We start from the raw sequence: 12,409 nt of genomic DNA, 5'->3' as shown, positions 1-12,409 counted from the left end.
GAGCTGAAGAAGAGGGGTCCTGCTGGCTCCACACCTGCCTCCACAGGGATGCAAGCGTGCCCTTTGCCCAGCTTTCTCAAACCCTGTGCTCCTAAACAGGGATGTCCCAGGGGGATTTGTGAGACAGGAGGGGTTAGGGATGTCTGCATGCTTGCATGCTGCAGGGCAGCCCCACTCCAGGTCCAGGGGAGGGGTGGGGTGTGAATTCAGAACATCCGAGGATGGGTGGCGGGACTGTCACTTAGCAGGGAGAGTACACGGAGTCCTCCCTGTCCTCCTTCCCGTCCCTGCATCTTTCCTTTGCAGTCCTTGGTTGTGGTTTCCCTCTAGTGGGCAGCTTGGACAAGGCAACAAAACACGACAGGAATGGAGTCATTCCCAAAGGGTCATAATAGTCTATAAACATATAGTATATTTATATCTGAGGAGTGCAGGTACGGAAAAGGGCTTCAAAAGAGAGCCTTCATCCCCTCCAAGGCAAAGGTAAAGCAGAGGTTCAAAGTAAGATGCAGGTGGTGTCAACCAGAGAACTCCCATGCTCCTGCTACTCCTTTGGAATAAAACCCAGCACCCGCGAAAGCAGAGAGGTGTGGACTCACTGGCCACATGAGATGTAATTCAGCCGGACTGCCTTAGCTGAGCTGGGAGCCTTGGCTTGGGGCTGTTACGGTGCAAGAGGGATTCCTCCAGAGGCTGACTTTGCTGAGTGCTGTCATTCCCAGGGCTTCCTCTCCTCTTCTTTGGGGTCTCACATGCTTTGAGTTTCATTTGAGGGCTGAAAGTGCATCACAGGTGCGGGGTTTGGTCTATGCTCACAAAAGGCTACCTGATCTGTCTGGATTAGTTCTGCTTCACATCACTTATCACCACCAATGGCACCCGTGGAAGCATCTCTGAGGCTCTTCCTCCTATGTGTCTCTCCTGGGCCCATGATCTAGTGTCATGTTGGCTTTTGACCACGGGAGACATATGTGCATGTCTCCCTGTGTGAATCTCCACACATTGGCATGTGCAAAGCTACGATTTTAGTTGCCTGCAGGGGGATCCAGTGGCAAACCTGTGTCATGAGGAGGTGCACAGAGGTGTTCATCACTACTGGTGTTTCCATTGTCCAGACATTGGATGGTTGTCTTGTCCCGACTTTATTATTTATTTTGTTTTCTGCTTTCTGGTTTGTTTTCAGACTCCTTGTCAGCAGGAGCTGGATCAGGTCCTGGAACGCATCTCCACTATGCGGCTGCCAGATGAGCGAGGTCCCCTGGAGCACCTCTACTCCCTCCACATCCCCAACTGTGACAAGCATGGCTTGTACAATCTCAAACAGGTGAGTGGGGCGAGCCGGAGCCCCCAGCAGCCCTCAGCTCCACATGCATCCCCACCATGCACAGCCATGGAGGATGTGCAGAGCTCAAGGCTGGCCTGATGTCACACACACGCGGTGTGAGCTGTAGGGTGAGCAGCAAATACCTCACATGACAGGTTTGGTAACACCCAGATGAATCTGGAGTGTGGAAATGTGAGACCCACATCTACTCATGTCTGCAGGCAGCCCAAAGATGGAGAAACTGTTTAGCTGAGAGCCTCATCTTCCCCACAAGAGGTGCTGCTTCTTATCTGTCCAGGTCTCTTTTCATGGGTCCTGCTACAGGGGAACATCAGAGAGGGTCTGAGTACTGTCCAATGTTGCAAAAAAAGCAGAAAGCACTTCTCCTGGGGTCAGGATGGTTTACCTGAAATCCATGTTACTGGTTTTCATCCGTAAATTGAGACTGGTCCCACAGTTCCAGGAGGGAACCCAAAAGAACTCAAACAATTTAATGTATGTCTGAATTCTAACTTCTTGGCCTCATTCATGCAAAATCAGCAGGTGTCACTGGCTGACGTGTGGGGGAAAAATGCCAGGAAAAATTTCTTGGGCAGCAAGCATCAATGTGTCCAGGGCTGAATGGGCAGCTGTGTGTGAATTAGTACCTGAATATGAGCACCCTTGTAGCTATGTGCAACTTAACCTTTGGAGGGGACCCCAGAAAACCTACGGTTTTCATGGGTAAGCCTTTTTGTCAGGGCTACTTCTACCCCTTGATCAGGAGCATTAAGAAAAGTGGGATGCTCTGATATAATCTCCTTCTGTCCCTTCTTTTTAATCTTTCCCACTTGGACCCTCACTCTCTTCCTTCCCTGAAGAGCCCCATGGGCTAGCTGGGTCCCCCAGCGTGAGCACACATGGAAAGAATGGACTGAGCAGAGTGGGCAGATTCCTGTATGGAGATGAGGCTTGTCTGGGGAGTGAGCCTGGGCAGTGCAGCAATGCATCGGGTACCACGAAAGAAAATACAGTTTCTGCTGCTCCTTGTGCCTGGGAAACAAGGCAGCCTATGCTGAAGGCTGCAGATGGGTTACACACTGGTCACTGCTGTACAAAAAGAGGGGGGACAAAATTACTTTCTCTTCTCTCTGCTACCCTGCCCTGGTTAAGGGCAAACAAATACGAAGCAACACCCATTTTCCTCCATCAGGGTTTCCAGAGCTGAGCATCAGCTCATCTTCATTTGCTGGCAAGTGGATGCCAACAAAAGCATTCCCCAGTGTTCCCCGCCTCCTGTGGGCCAGTGCTTGGGTGGAGGGTGCCAGGATGCACTCTTCTGCTGGGGAGGCTTTTTCTTCCTCTTTTTTTGTGCTGCTTCTTGCATGAACAAATCCACATTTTGACCTTAGTCCAGCTGTGGAAAACTACTTGGATTCAGCTTTACAGACTGCACACAGAGCCTGGCCTGCTGGAGTAACCTCTTTGTCTCACATTACACCCATTCCAGAGATGTATCTGCTGGGGATGGAGGAACAAGCATCAGGTTCAATGTGCCCATGTCAAACCAGGGCACCCAGGCAAGAAGTGGATGATAACCATTAGGGCAAGAAACTTCTGCCTAACCAGACCAGGCACAGTGCAAGTCCAGATGCACCACAGTCCCTCCCTCTGTTCTGAGACAGAGTGAAGCCCTGTTTGGAATCATGCTTACCTCTGGCTGTGGGGGTCCTGCTCTCATTTCTGTTTGTTTAGCCTGGTTTGTAGATGAGAAACTTACACAACTCCTCTGTCAGTCTGTCTTACTCCTCTTCCCTCAGGGATGCTTTCATCCACAGTTGACAGAGAGCTATGCATCTCAGGGATGCTTGTCCTTGTGGTTCATTAAAATTCACTTCTTTGTCCCTCGCGCAGTCCCTGGAGGAAGAGGTCTGTTCCTCAGTGTGGACTGCTTGAGCCGTGATGGTGGTGCAGCACAGATCCTGGGTAGCCTGAGTAGCATCCCTGAATCTTGCCTAACTTCAAAGTAGTGCCAAACTGCTGGAGAAGTTCCTGTCTTTAGACTTCAGACTGGTGGGGTTTTGTCCTCGTATTTCCTCAGCTCACGCCTCCCCTGTCCCTCTCTGTGCAGTGCAAGATGTCGGTGAACGGGCAGCGTGGCGAGTGCTGGTGTGTGGACCCCATCCACGGGAAGGTGATCCAGGGCGCACCCACCATCCGCGGGGACCCCGAGTGCCACCTCTTCTACACAGCCCACGAGCAGGAGGACCGGGGAGCACATGCCCTGCGGAGCCAGTAGACAGACGTGACCCTGCTTGCTGGAGGCGGCTAACCGTGGCCCCAGTGCTGGATTTTACATGGGTTTCAGCATATCTTTTTAGGCTCTGGAAGAGACTGGGGTTGGGTCCTGCGTGCTGCCCTCCTTCCCCTGCTGCCCAGTCCTGGGGAGGGGAAGGGTGGTGGACTTCTGCAAGGAGAAGGGACTGCTTTCCTATAGTCTTTCACCCAACCTAAGTCAGAGAACCAGTCTTTTTTTGCTCCTCACCCTGTGGCCCTGCCTTCCCTGCTGCTTTGCGGCATCTTCCTGCACCCTCCAGCACAAAGTGCCATGTGCTCCCCAACACCTCCCAGGGGACAAAAAAAAACCCTTGCCATGGGCAGGAGTGGGACAAAAAGCAAAGGAAAAACCTCACCCTTTCTCCCTTTTTCTCCCCCTTCCCCAAGACCAAAGACTGTAAATACTGTGTCGCCTGCCTCTTGCATCCCGACAGTCCCCTGTGCCCCAGCCTAGCTATCAAGTCTTGGCATGGGATGCAGTATGGGAGGAAGGGAAGGAGGAAAGCCCCAGCTTCCCAGCTAGAATGTGCTGATGCAGTTGGGATGCATCCTCCAAGGAGGCATTAGTGAGGGAAAAGGCTAAGGATGAGAGAGCCCCCACCAAACACTCCTGGGTGCTTTCCTTCCTGGCGTTGGGGCACAGCCAGCCCCACAGGGACCTGGCTTCAGCCCCTTGTCTGGGGGGGATGTGGCCTGTGGGTGACAGTGAAGCTAAATGTTTGGTTTTCCAGGGAGTCTGAAGGGCTATTGCCCAGTATTTCTTAGGATCAGCTTATGCTGAGGGAGCTAAAGTGAACTTGCTGGGGCTGGGTGGAAGGATGCCTGTGTAGATTTAGAATAACAAGCCAGGGAGCGTCTCTCCCTTTCTATCTCTTTCTCTCATTTCTAGATAGGAAAAACCCATCTAAAACCTGCACTCCCAAGCAGCTGCCCTTGTCCCTCCATTTTTGCTGGGGACTGGAGTGAGCATCTGCTATTCTGCACATACTTTTTTGTAAGTAAATTACAGTATATATCTTGCTTTGGAAAGGCCCTCACACACATGCACCCCTCTGCTGCACACACATTTGTATAGATTAAATCCAAGTGATTCCAGGTGCTCTGACAGGTTTTGTGCTGGACATGCTGCTCCAAGGAGAGATGTCTCTGCTGTTATTTCACCTGTTGATTTCTTTCTGTACAGAACACATTGATGCTGAGAATAAATAACTTCCCCATCACCTAAGCAAGAAGATTTTATTATTTTCTTTCTTTGTTTTTTTTTCCTTCTCCTTTTTAATATAGATACCATTTGCAAAGCAATTGCAAAACATCCTATCCTTACAGTAGAAGTCTGAATCTTTCCTTAAATGAAATCAAGGGAATAAATGATCTCAGTTTCTGGCAAATGCTTCTGAGCCTTGAGATCCCAGGTCCTCCACAGGGTTAGGTTGAATAGGGTGGTGGAGGGAGGTTCCTTGCTGAGTGTGAGTGCTGGCAGGGAGTACTCTGTGTCTGCATGATGTGGGCCAGGCAGCAAAGCTACCTGACTCTGATAGCAACCTGCAGGGATGGGACCAGGCCCTAGCATGCTCCAGAAGCACCAGACAGTGCTGGAGAAATACCCCATTGGGATCCCCACTACTGATACCTCTTTCTTGGCCACACATTTCAGATCCCCAGTGCAAACGGCATAAGCAGTCTCAGCAAATTAAGCCTCTCATAACTTTGGATGTGGCAGTGGAGGAGACAGGGAAAGGACCCCTCTGGAAAGTTAGGAGTGGGGGTATGTGCATGGGGGCTGTGTATGAGAGGGAGTTGAGAGCACATGAGAGAGAAAGAAAACACACCTGCATGCGAAGCCATGCTACCTGTTCCTGTTAACCTCGGAGGGCGTTCTGCTTTTTCGTGTAAGCCTTGCACACAGTGGCTCTCAGCTGCAGTTTGTACTTTTTGTTTTGTTTAGCAATAAGGAACTTTGTGTTTTTCTCTTTTGGAAAAGCTGAGCTGCATAAAGTTGGAATAAATTAAATGGGATGCCAGAAAACTGTCATCTTCTCCCCTCCCCACTCCCTCTCTTTTCATAGGACATGTTTCCTTGTCTGCTGCATCACACCCAAATTTGGGCCTCTTCAGCTTTTGTCCAGGGGGTGTTGTAAACACTGTGCCCAACAAGTGGCAACGGGAGTTGGGCCTTTCATTGTTACTGTCCCAGTTGTACAAGCAGGGTGGAACTGGTGTTGTTTATCTGCTGGTCCTATGTTCCTGCTCCACACATGGTACTTTATGAGCCTGTAAAATGCAGGCGTGCCCTCAAGTCCTCTTGAGTCACCATCTGGCCAGCGTGTGTGTGGAGACCACCTCCCTGCCTGACAGGAGCAGGGAAAGGGTGGTTGTGTCCCACTTCCCTGGGCAGAGGATGGCAGTGTGAATGCTCTGCCCAGGGTGGTGCTCATGAAGCTCCCTGAGCTGCTGAGAGGCTGTATGAGAGCGATGGTTTTTCCTCCTCCTTGAGCAGGGAAGCAGCTTGGCAAGGGAAGGTCTCTCTTACCCAGCACAGGGACCTCAGAGACTTTGGCAGATGCTTGGGCAAAGGCTCTTTCCAGCTTCCCAACCTTGCTATTTCAGGGGCACCTTGAGTTGGCAGTTGCATCCAAGTGTGCTGTTTATTAGCCAGCAGATGGACCTGTTCTCCATGAACCATCCAGGCTCCTTTAAGCATCTTCCTGTGATTTTCATCTCCTCTGCACACCATGTAAAGGCTTCCTTGGCTGAGCGAGACACCGCAGGGAGAAACTCTCCATGGGGGGACCCTCCAAGGACTCTCTCCTTTGCTTGCTCAAGGAGAGCAAAATTTGAGCCAGATTAAAAAAATCCAGCCTTGAGTGTTTCCGTATAAATTCTTTGCCTAGAACAAGCTGCTAGAAAGGTGCAGAGAGGCACGGGCTGCGTGTGACATTGTGCCTTGGCTGAGCTGCTCATGGGGCTGTGGACACAGGTAGGTCCCTTGAAGGTCCTGCACATTCTTCCAGGGTGAGAAGTGCTGCATAAAGGGGCATGATGGCACAATATGTGTTTGGGGCCCCACAGGCAGGCAAAGCATAATAAAAGAACCACCCCATGCTGCGTTCAATTAAAATTGCAGTACTGAAGGACAGGTCCTGCATGGCCCTGACAACCAGCATCCAGGTGGCTGTGGTTTCCCCTTGGCCTCTCAAAAGGAAGGCAAAACCACTGGGCTGCTTCCCCATCTGTTTTATTCTGCCCCGTGTCAGTATGCTGCGTGGGACCGACACATGCTGAGGGGCTGTGCAGTGACAAGGAGCACCAGGAAAATATATGGGGACAAGAGGCAGCAAGAACATGGGGCTGGGGAGGACAGGTAGGATGTGAGCTGAAGAACATGGGAAAAGGAGCAAATTCAAGATCTATTGCCATCCTGGTTTATGTCCTTTGATGGAGCTGAATGTGGCTCAGGAGATGCTGGGGGGAGGGCAGGGAATGTCAAGTAGTACCATGGGGCATGAGGGTGCTCCAAGCAAGGTGCTGCCCAGGGAAGGCTGGAGGGACAAAGGTATCCAAGCCCAGCACTCAGCTGTTCCTGGGGTCATCGTCTGGTTCAGGACTGAGGGGGAACAGGAGACCTCAGCCCAGCAAAGAGAACTTGCAGCTAGCAAGGGAGCTTGCAGAGGGGCTGATGGACAGCAGCAAGGCAAAGGAAGCAAAAAGCTTCTAGAAGGGTTTCCCCAGCCGTTACAACATGTGTATGTACATGGGTTTGATGGGTGTCACTGCTTGGATTTTGGCTATTAGGTTTTGTCTGGGCTGGCTTTGTGCCTCCTGGCCTCTGGGTAATTGGGTGTGTGGTTGGGCACTGAGACCTGGCCAGCAGCACATAGGGTACTAGCTGAAACTCCAGCAGCCCTGGTGTATGCACGTGAAACTATCTGCACTGGCAAACTGCAATGTTAGTATAGCACAAAAACTATGCAGTAGTATAATACAAGCAATAATATTTAATATAAAAAATATAATTAGTGTAACTATAACTGTATCTATGTACAGCTACCCATATATATGCACACAGTTACAGCCTGCGGGGAGGAGTATGATTTACCAACTCACTACTTGAGAGGGAAGGGGAGGAAAAAAAGAGCCCTATTTTTTTGGATGTAAAGATCATTTTTAGTGCCTTTGTGGCTGAAAGCAGCAGTAATGCCTCCCTGCCATCCCCCACTGTGCAGGCAGCACAGGCAGGGCAGGTAGCATGCAATGCCAGCAGCACATGATGCTGGTTGTGGCTCCTGCACCGTGGGGTGTCTGGGAGGAGGATGCCCAATTTGTGAGGTGGCATGGGAGACAGCGGGGAACAGACCTCCACCTTGCTCTTTCAAGGTGGCAGATTTGGCACCATCTATGCTATGGGGTGAAAAAGTCATCAGGGAAGAGCAGGTGGTCAGTCCTGGGTGGTGCAAAGAGGATGGGACAGAAGTTTTAGGACACCCCTGGCAATCTGTGGTTCCCAGTGGGGGCCAAAGTGGATGTCTTTTCATCCCACCCTGCTCTGGACACATGGGTGATGGTGGCAACCTGGGTGGATGGAAGGGAGGGGGACCACAGGGGGCAGGAGATGAGGGTATGTGCAGGAGGATAAAAGTGATGGTGCTGTGGGTGGAGGGGAAGGCTGGATCTGACACCAGAGAGGAGATGTGGCAGTGGGAAGGGCCACCAAGGGCTACTACCATGAGGTATCTGAGGACCAGAGTCTGGCTGGGCTGCCCAGGAATGGCTCAAGGATGCTCCTGAACACTGGGAAATCTCCCTGCTGCCCAGAAAGGTCCAAGGCTCAAACATCACATCTGGTCCCAAACTGTTTGGGTGCAGTTTGGGCCAGCAGCTGGAGCCTCAGCATCATCAGCAGCCAGACCCTCTCCTCCCATAACCTGACTGGGTGTGACTGCCGTGCCTTACTGCCACACTCGTGCAAAGAAATTGCCAAAGCCCCCAGGGCATCTCTGCTTTAAAGATGATCTAAACTCCAGCTTGCAATTTTACTGCTGCCTTACCATATTGCTCTGGCATCAAAAGCTTTCCTAAACCATTACCACCACCATTACCCCACGCCCTGTACCTTCCCCAGCACTCCTATGGATCTGGCTGAGCTTCCCAGGGCACAGTGTGGCCAGCCAGCGGATCCCTGAGGCAGGAGCAGTTTGCTGGCAGGCCCCAGCATGCAGACGCTCCATGAGGGTCAGGCACAAGCTAACTGAATGCATAACTTTATTAAATAAATGCTTTGTCATGAGAAAAGACAAAGATCAAAGAGTAACATAAATTATAAGTTGAATAAATAGTATACAGCAATCTTCACTTTTTAATAAAATGTGAGATTTTTTTTCTTAAGTACAAAATGCTAAACAGAGCATTAAGCTCTTCTTCCATTGTCAGTTTTTCACAAACTGCTTTTTTTTTTTTCTTTTTTTTCTTTTTTTTCCTCGCAGTAAGAGTCTGAGTATTTCTTGTTTACTGGGAAAAAAAAAAAAAAAAAAGAACAACCAACAAAACACAACAACAAAAATAAACCAACCAAAAAAAAAAAAAAAAAAACCAAAACAAAAACGAAACGACAGAGCTACCGTATGTATGTAAAGCTATAAAAAGCTACCGTAAAATGTGTAGTGAGTATTGCTTAAAGATAAAAACCAGGCAGGAAACTCGGAATCTGGTGTGTTTTAACAACTGTGTTACAACGGTGGGTAACGTGCATGGTGACGTCTGTCCCGGTGGCAGCGGCAGGGGGCTGGCAGAGGGCTGGGGGAGGGGCATAGTAGGCAGGGCTCCTAGCCAGTGCCAGGACAGCGGTCTGGAAGCAAGGTGAACTGTCCGTCGTTAAATATACAATGCTCCGTTTGGGAAAAATAAAATAAAATAAAATAATCAACAACAACAACGACAAAAATATCCCAACCCAACAACATAAAAATTTTCACGGGAAAGGGGAAGCAAAAAGAGAGAGCAGAGAAATAGTGCAAAATGCTCTTGTACTAGTTAGTGGTTTTCAAAGTCCACTGCAGTACACACAGGGGGTAGCCCAGCCACCGAGCGCCATTCCCAGGGGAGATGTGGTGGAAGGGCTGTCCTGACCCCTGCGTCATCCTTCTCCTCTCTTTCCCAGCCAGCATCCTGGGTACCAGTGCAGGCTCGGTGCAAACACCATGGCTGGTGACCCCCCAAGCCTTATGCCTTCTCTTGATGCACAAATTGCCAGCATTTCCCCATATGACTCAACCCCTGCCCCCACTGCCTCCTCAGCTACCAAATCTACTCTTTTGGTTTTCACACTCCAAACTTAAAAGGGATGCTGCTGGGTGCTGAGCATGGGAACACCTCATCACTGCTGCCCCTAGGAGGGCCAACCTCTTTTGAATCTTCTCTCACCCCCAGCCTGGCCCAGCCTCCAACCCCTGTCCTAATTACTAGTGCAGCCTGCAAAACAGCTTCATTCTGCCAGGAATGCTCAAGGGAGCAAGTGCTCTGTCCTGGGAGCAGAGGTGGCTTAGTGGGGGTCAAGGGTGGTGCAGCCCCCTCCTTGCATCCTCCTCCCCCCGGGGTGGTGGAGACAGGACAGGCAGTGCCATCTCAGCACTGGACGTGCAGCAGCAAGGAGGGAGGCTGTGCAGGATGGATTTTTGGTGCTCTGGGCTCGCGGGGCCATGGCTAAGAGTCAATTTTTAGGGAGAAGTTGGGGAGGCACCTTATGTTCCCCCTCCCAGTGTCACTGTGGTGGTCATGTCAGGAGATCACCAGTGGGCCCTGTGAGCTGACCCTCACACTGCAAAAGCATCAGCCCCAAAAGACAAGGTCCGTAAGGAGCTGTTGTCTCTCTGCCTGTGCCCATCCTGCCCCAACAGCACGTCTCCTTTCTCTGCAGCCAAAGGCTTTCAAGTTTTGGGAAATCAAACAACAAAACAAACAAACAAACAAAAAAGCAAGAAAGAAGGAGAGAGAAGGAGGGAAGGATCCTGGGAAAGGTGGTACTGGCCTATAACAGTCAGGAGGTTTTGCACAGGGATCAGTGAGTGGAAGAGATGGGAGACAGTGGTGACAGTGGTGATCTGTAGCCCTTGGGGTTTGGCACAGCCCCCTCTTCCTCCACCTGCCTTCTTTACCCCTTCTTCATCCCACCTTCACCACACCATTAACCCACCACCCTGGTCAAAGGGACCCTGCTCCTGCAAAGCCTGGAAGGGTCTCTTGCCTAGCCCCAGCACCCACCTAGGGTCACACTGCTCCAGAAGGGTTTTTTTGTTTTGTTTTGTTTTGTTTTTGTTTTTGTTTTCTGGCAAATCTGCATTTGCTGGCACTCTCCCTTCTTTTCAGCAAGGGAAGATGCCTCAGATCCAAGCATGCCCCACCGAGTCTCCATGGAAGTCCACTGACAAAACTCACTCCTGATGTAACTCCAAGGGAAATAACCAATGTCCAGGGCCAAGCACCCTGGTGGGGGGACTGCAGGGTGCTCAAGGGAGTTGTGCCACACCGTGCAAAGCTATTAGGGTGCCCAACTGGTGATGGAGCCTCCAGCAGACCATCTTGGCATGGAATCCTCTTTGTTCTGTCCCTGCTGGTGGGGACCTGGTGGCAGTACAAATGCCCTTTCCTTACTGTGCAGCTCCAGAATGCTCGAAGGGGCTTCAGCGGTGCAGAAACCTTCCCTCTGAGATTGGTCATGTCCTTTGACCAAAACCAGTTGCTGTCTCCAACTGTGGCAGTTGGATGTTGTCCCCAGTGGGTGAATGTTTCACCTAGACCCTACGGCTCACGTTCCTTTCCTTCCTTTCCTTCACTGCAGGATCTCCTCCCAGCACCAACGTCCTGGAGACCCTTGTCATGACAAAACAAGAGGTGTCAGTCTCAAAATTAAATGTAAAAATTAAGAACAACAAAACAGTCAGGAAGACAGCAGAGGATTGTCCCAGCAATTGTGGTGGCTCTCCATGGTGTGGTGGCTGCTGTCACTCGACAAGGAGCTGTGTCCCAGGTTAAAGGCAGGGACCTGTTGCAGGATCTTACTGTAGGGTGGCAGGAATCAGTCATGGCAAATGAGCAGTATCCTCAGTGTGAAAGGATGGAGACCAGCACTTTCCCACCCATGGAAAAGGCTATAAACCAGCCTTAACAAAAATCCAAGACAAAACAAGATGTAGGTTTGTTGTATTTTTTCCCTTGGAGCAAACCACTTTTTTGGCTGTGAAAAAAACAAACAAACAAACAAACAAACAAAAAAACCCAAACAAAAAAACCTCCATAGTTGGTCTTTCTCCTGGTGGCAAAAGGGTGATGAAGAGTTTTGGCCCTGATCCCCCTGTCCTCACATAGGGATGCTTCAATCTGGACAGCAGTGGAGTATTTGTGGGTTTGGGTTGGATGCAGCCCTTAGTCTGGCAGGTAACTATGGTTGTTTTGTGGGGGGCAGCATTTCTCCCCTTAATTACAGTTAAACCCTCCAGATTGCAGGTTTCAAGGCAAAGTTTTGCAAGGAGGAAAAGTCACATCCGTGCACACATACGCTTGCACACATACAGGTGAGAAACACTTCCACACCTGGATGGACAACAATCAGAGTCCCATGTGTCCAAACCGATTTCTGACCTCCTGGTCAAGAGGAACAGGATGGAGAAGGCTATCTTTATTTTTAGATGGTTTCTTTTTGAAGTCCACAAATACTTTTTTTGGGGGGTATTCACGCTGTTGCAGTAGCTCTGTTTTCCTCCCTGGGTCATCTCCAGA

The 12,409-nt window shown here is 50.4% G+C and overlaps 1 protein-coding gene across 1 annotated transcript in view; it reads left to right on the top strand.

The window, feature by feature from the left end:
• The window catches only part of IGFBP2 (insulin like growth factor binding protein 2), a 61,850-nt gene extending 58,248 nt beyond the window's left edge, over positions 1-3,602 (top strand). Inside the window, exons 3-4 of the mRNA XM_054381307.1 lie at positions 1,184-1,324; positions 3,435-3,602. Of these exons, the coding sequence (XP_054237282.1) occupies positions 1,184-1,324; positions 3,435-3,602 (309 nt within the window). The remainder of the gene's footprint in view (positions 1-1,183; positions 1,325-3,434) is intronic.
• The last annotated feature ends 8,807 nt before the right edge of the window (positions 3,603-12,409 follow it).

The sequence above is a fragment of the Indicator indicator genome, chromosome 5, assembly GCF_027791375.1.
Source record: "Indicator indicator isolate 239-I01 chromosome 5, UM_Iind_1.1, whole genome shotgun sequence".
Lineage (NCBI taxonomy): Eukaryota > Metazoa > Chordata > Aves > Piciformes > Indicatoridae > Indicator > Indicator indicator.
Note: the sequence above shows the minus strand (reverse complement) of the source record. Positions and strands in the feature narration are given on the sequence as shown.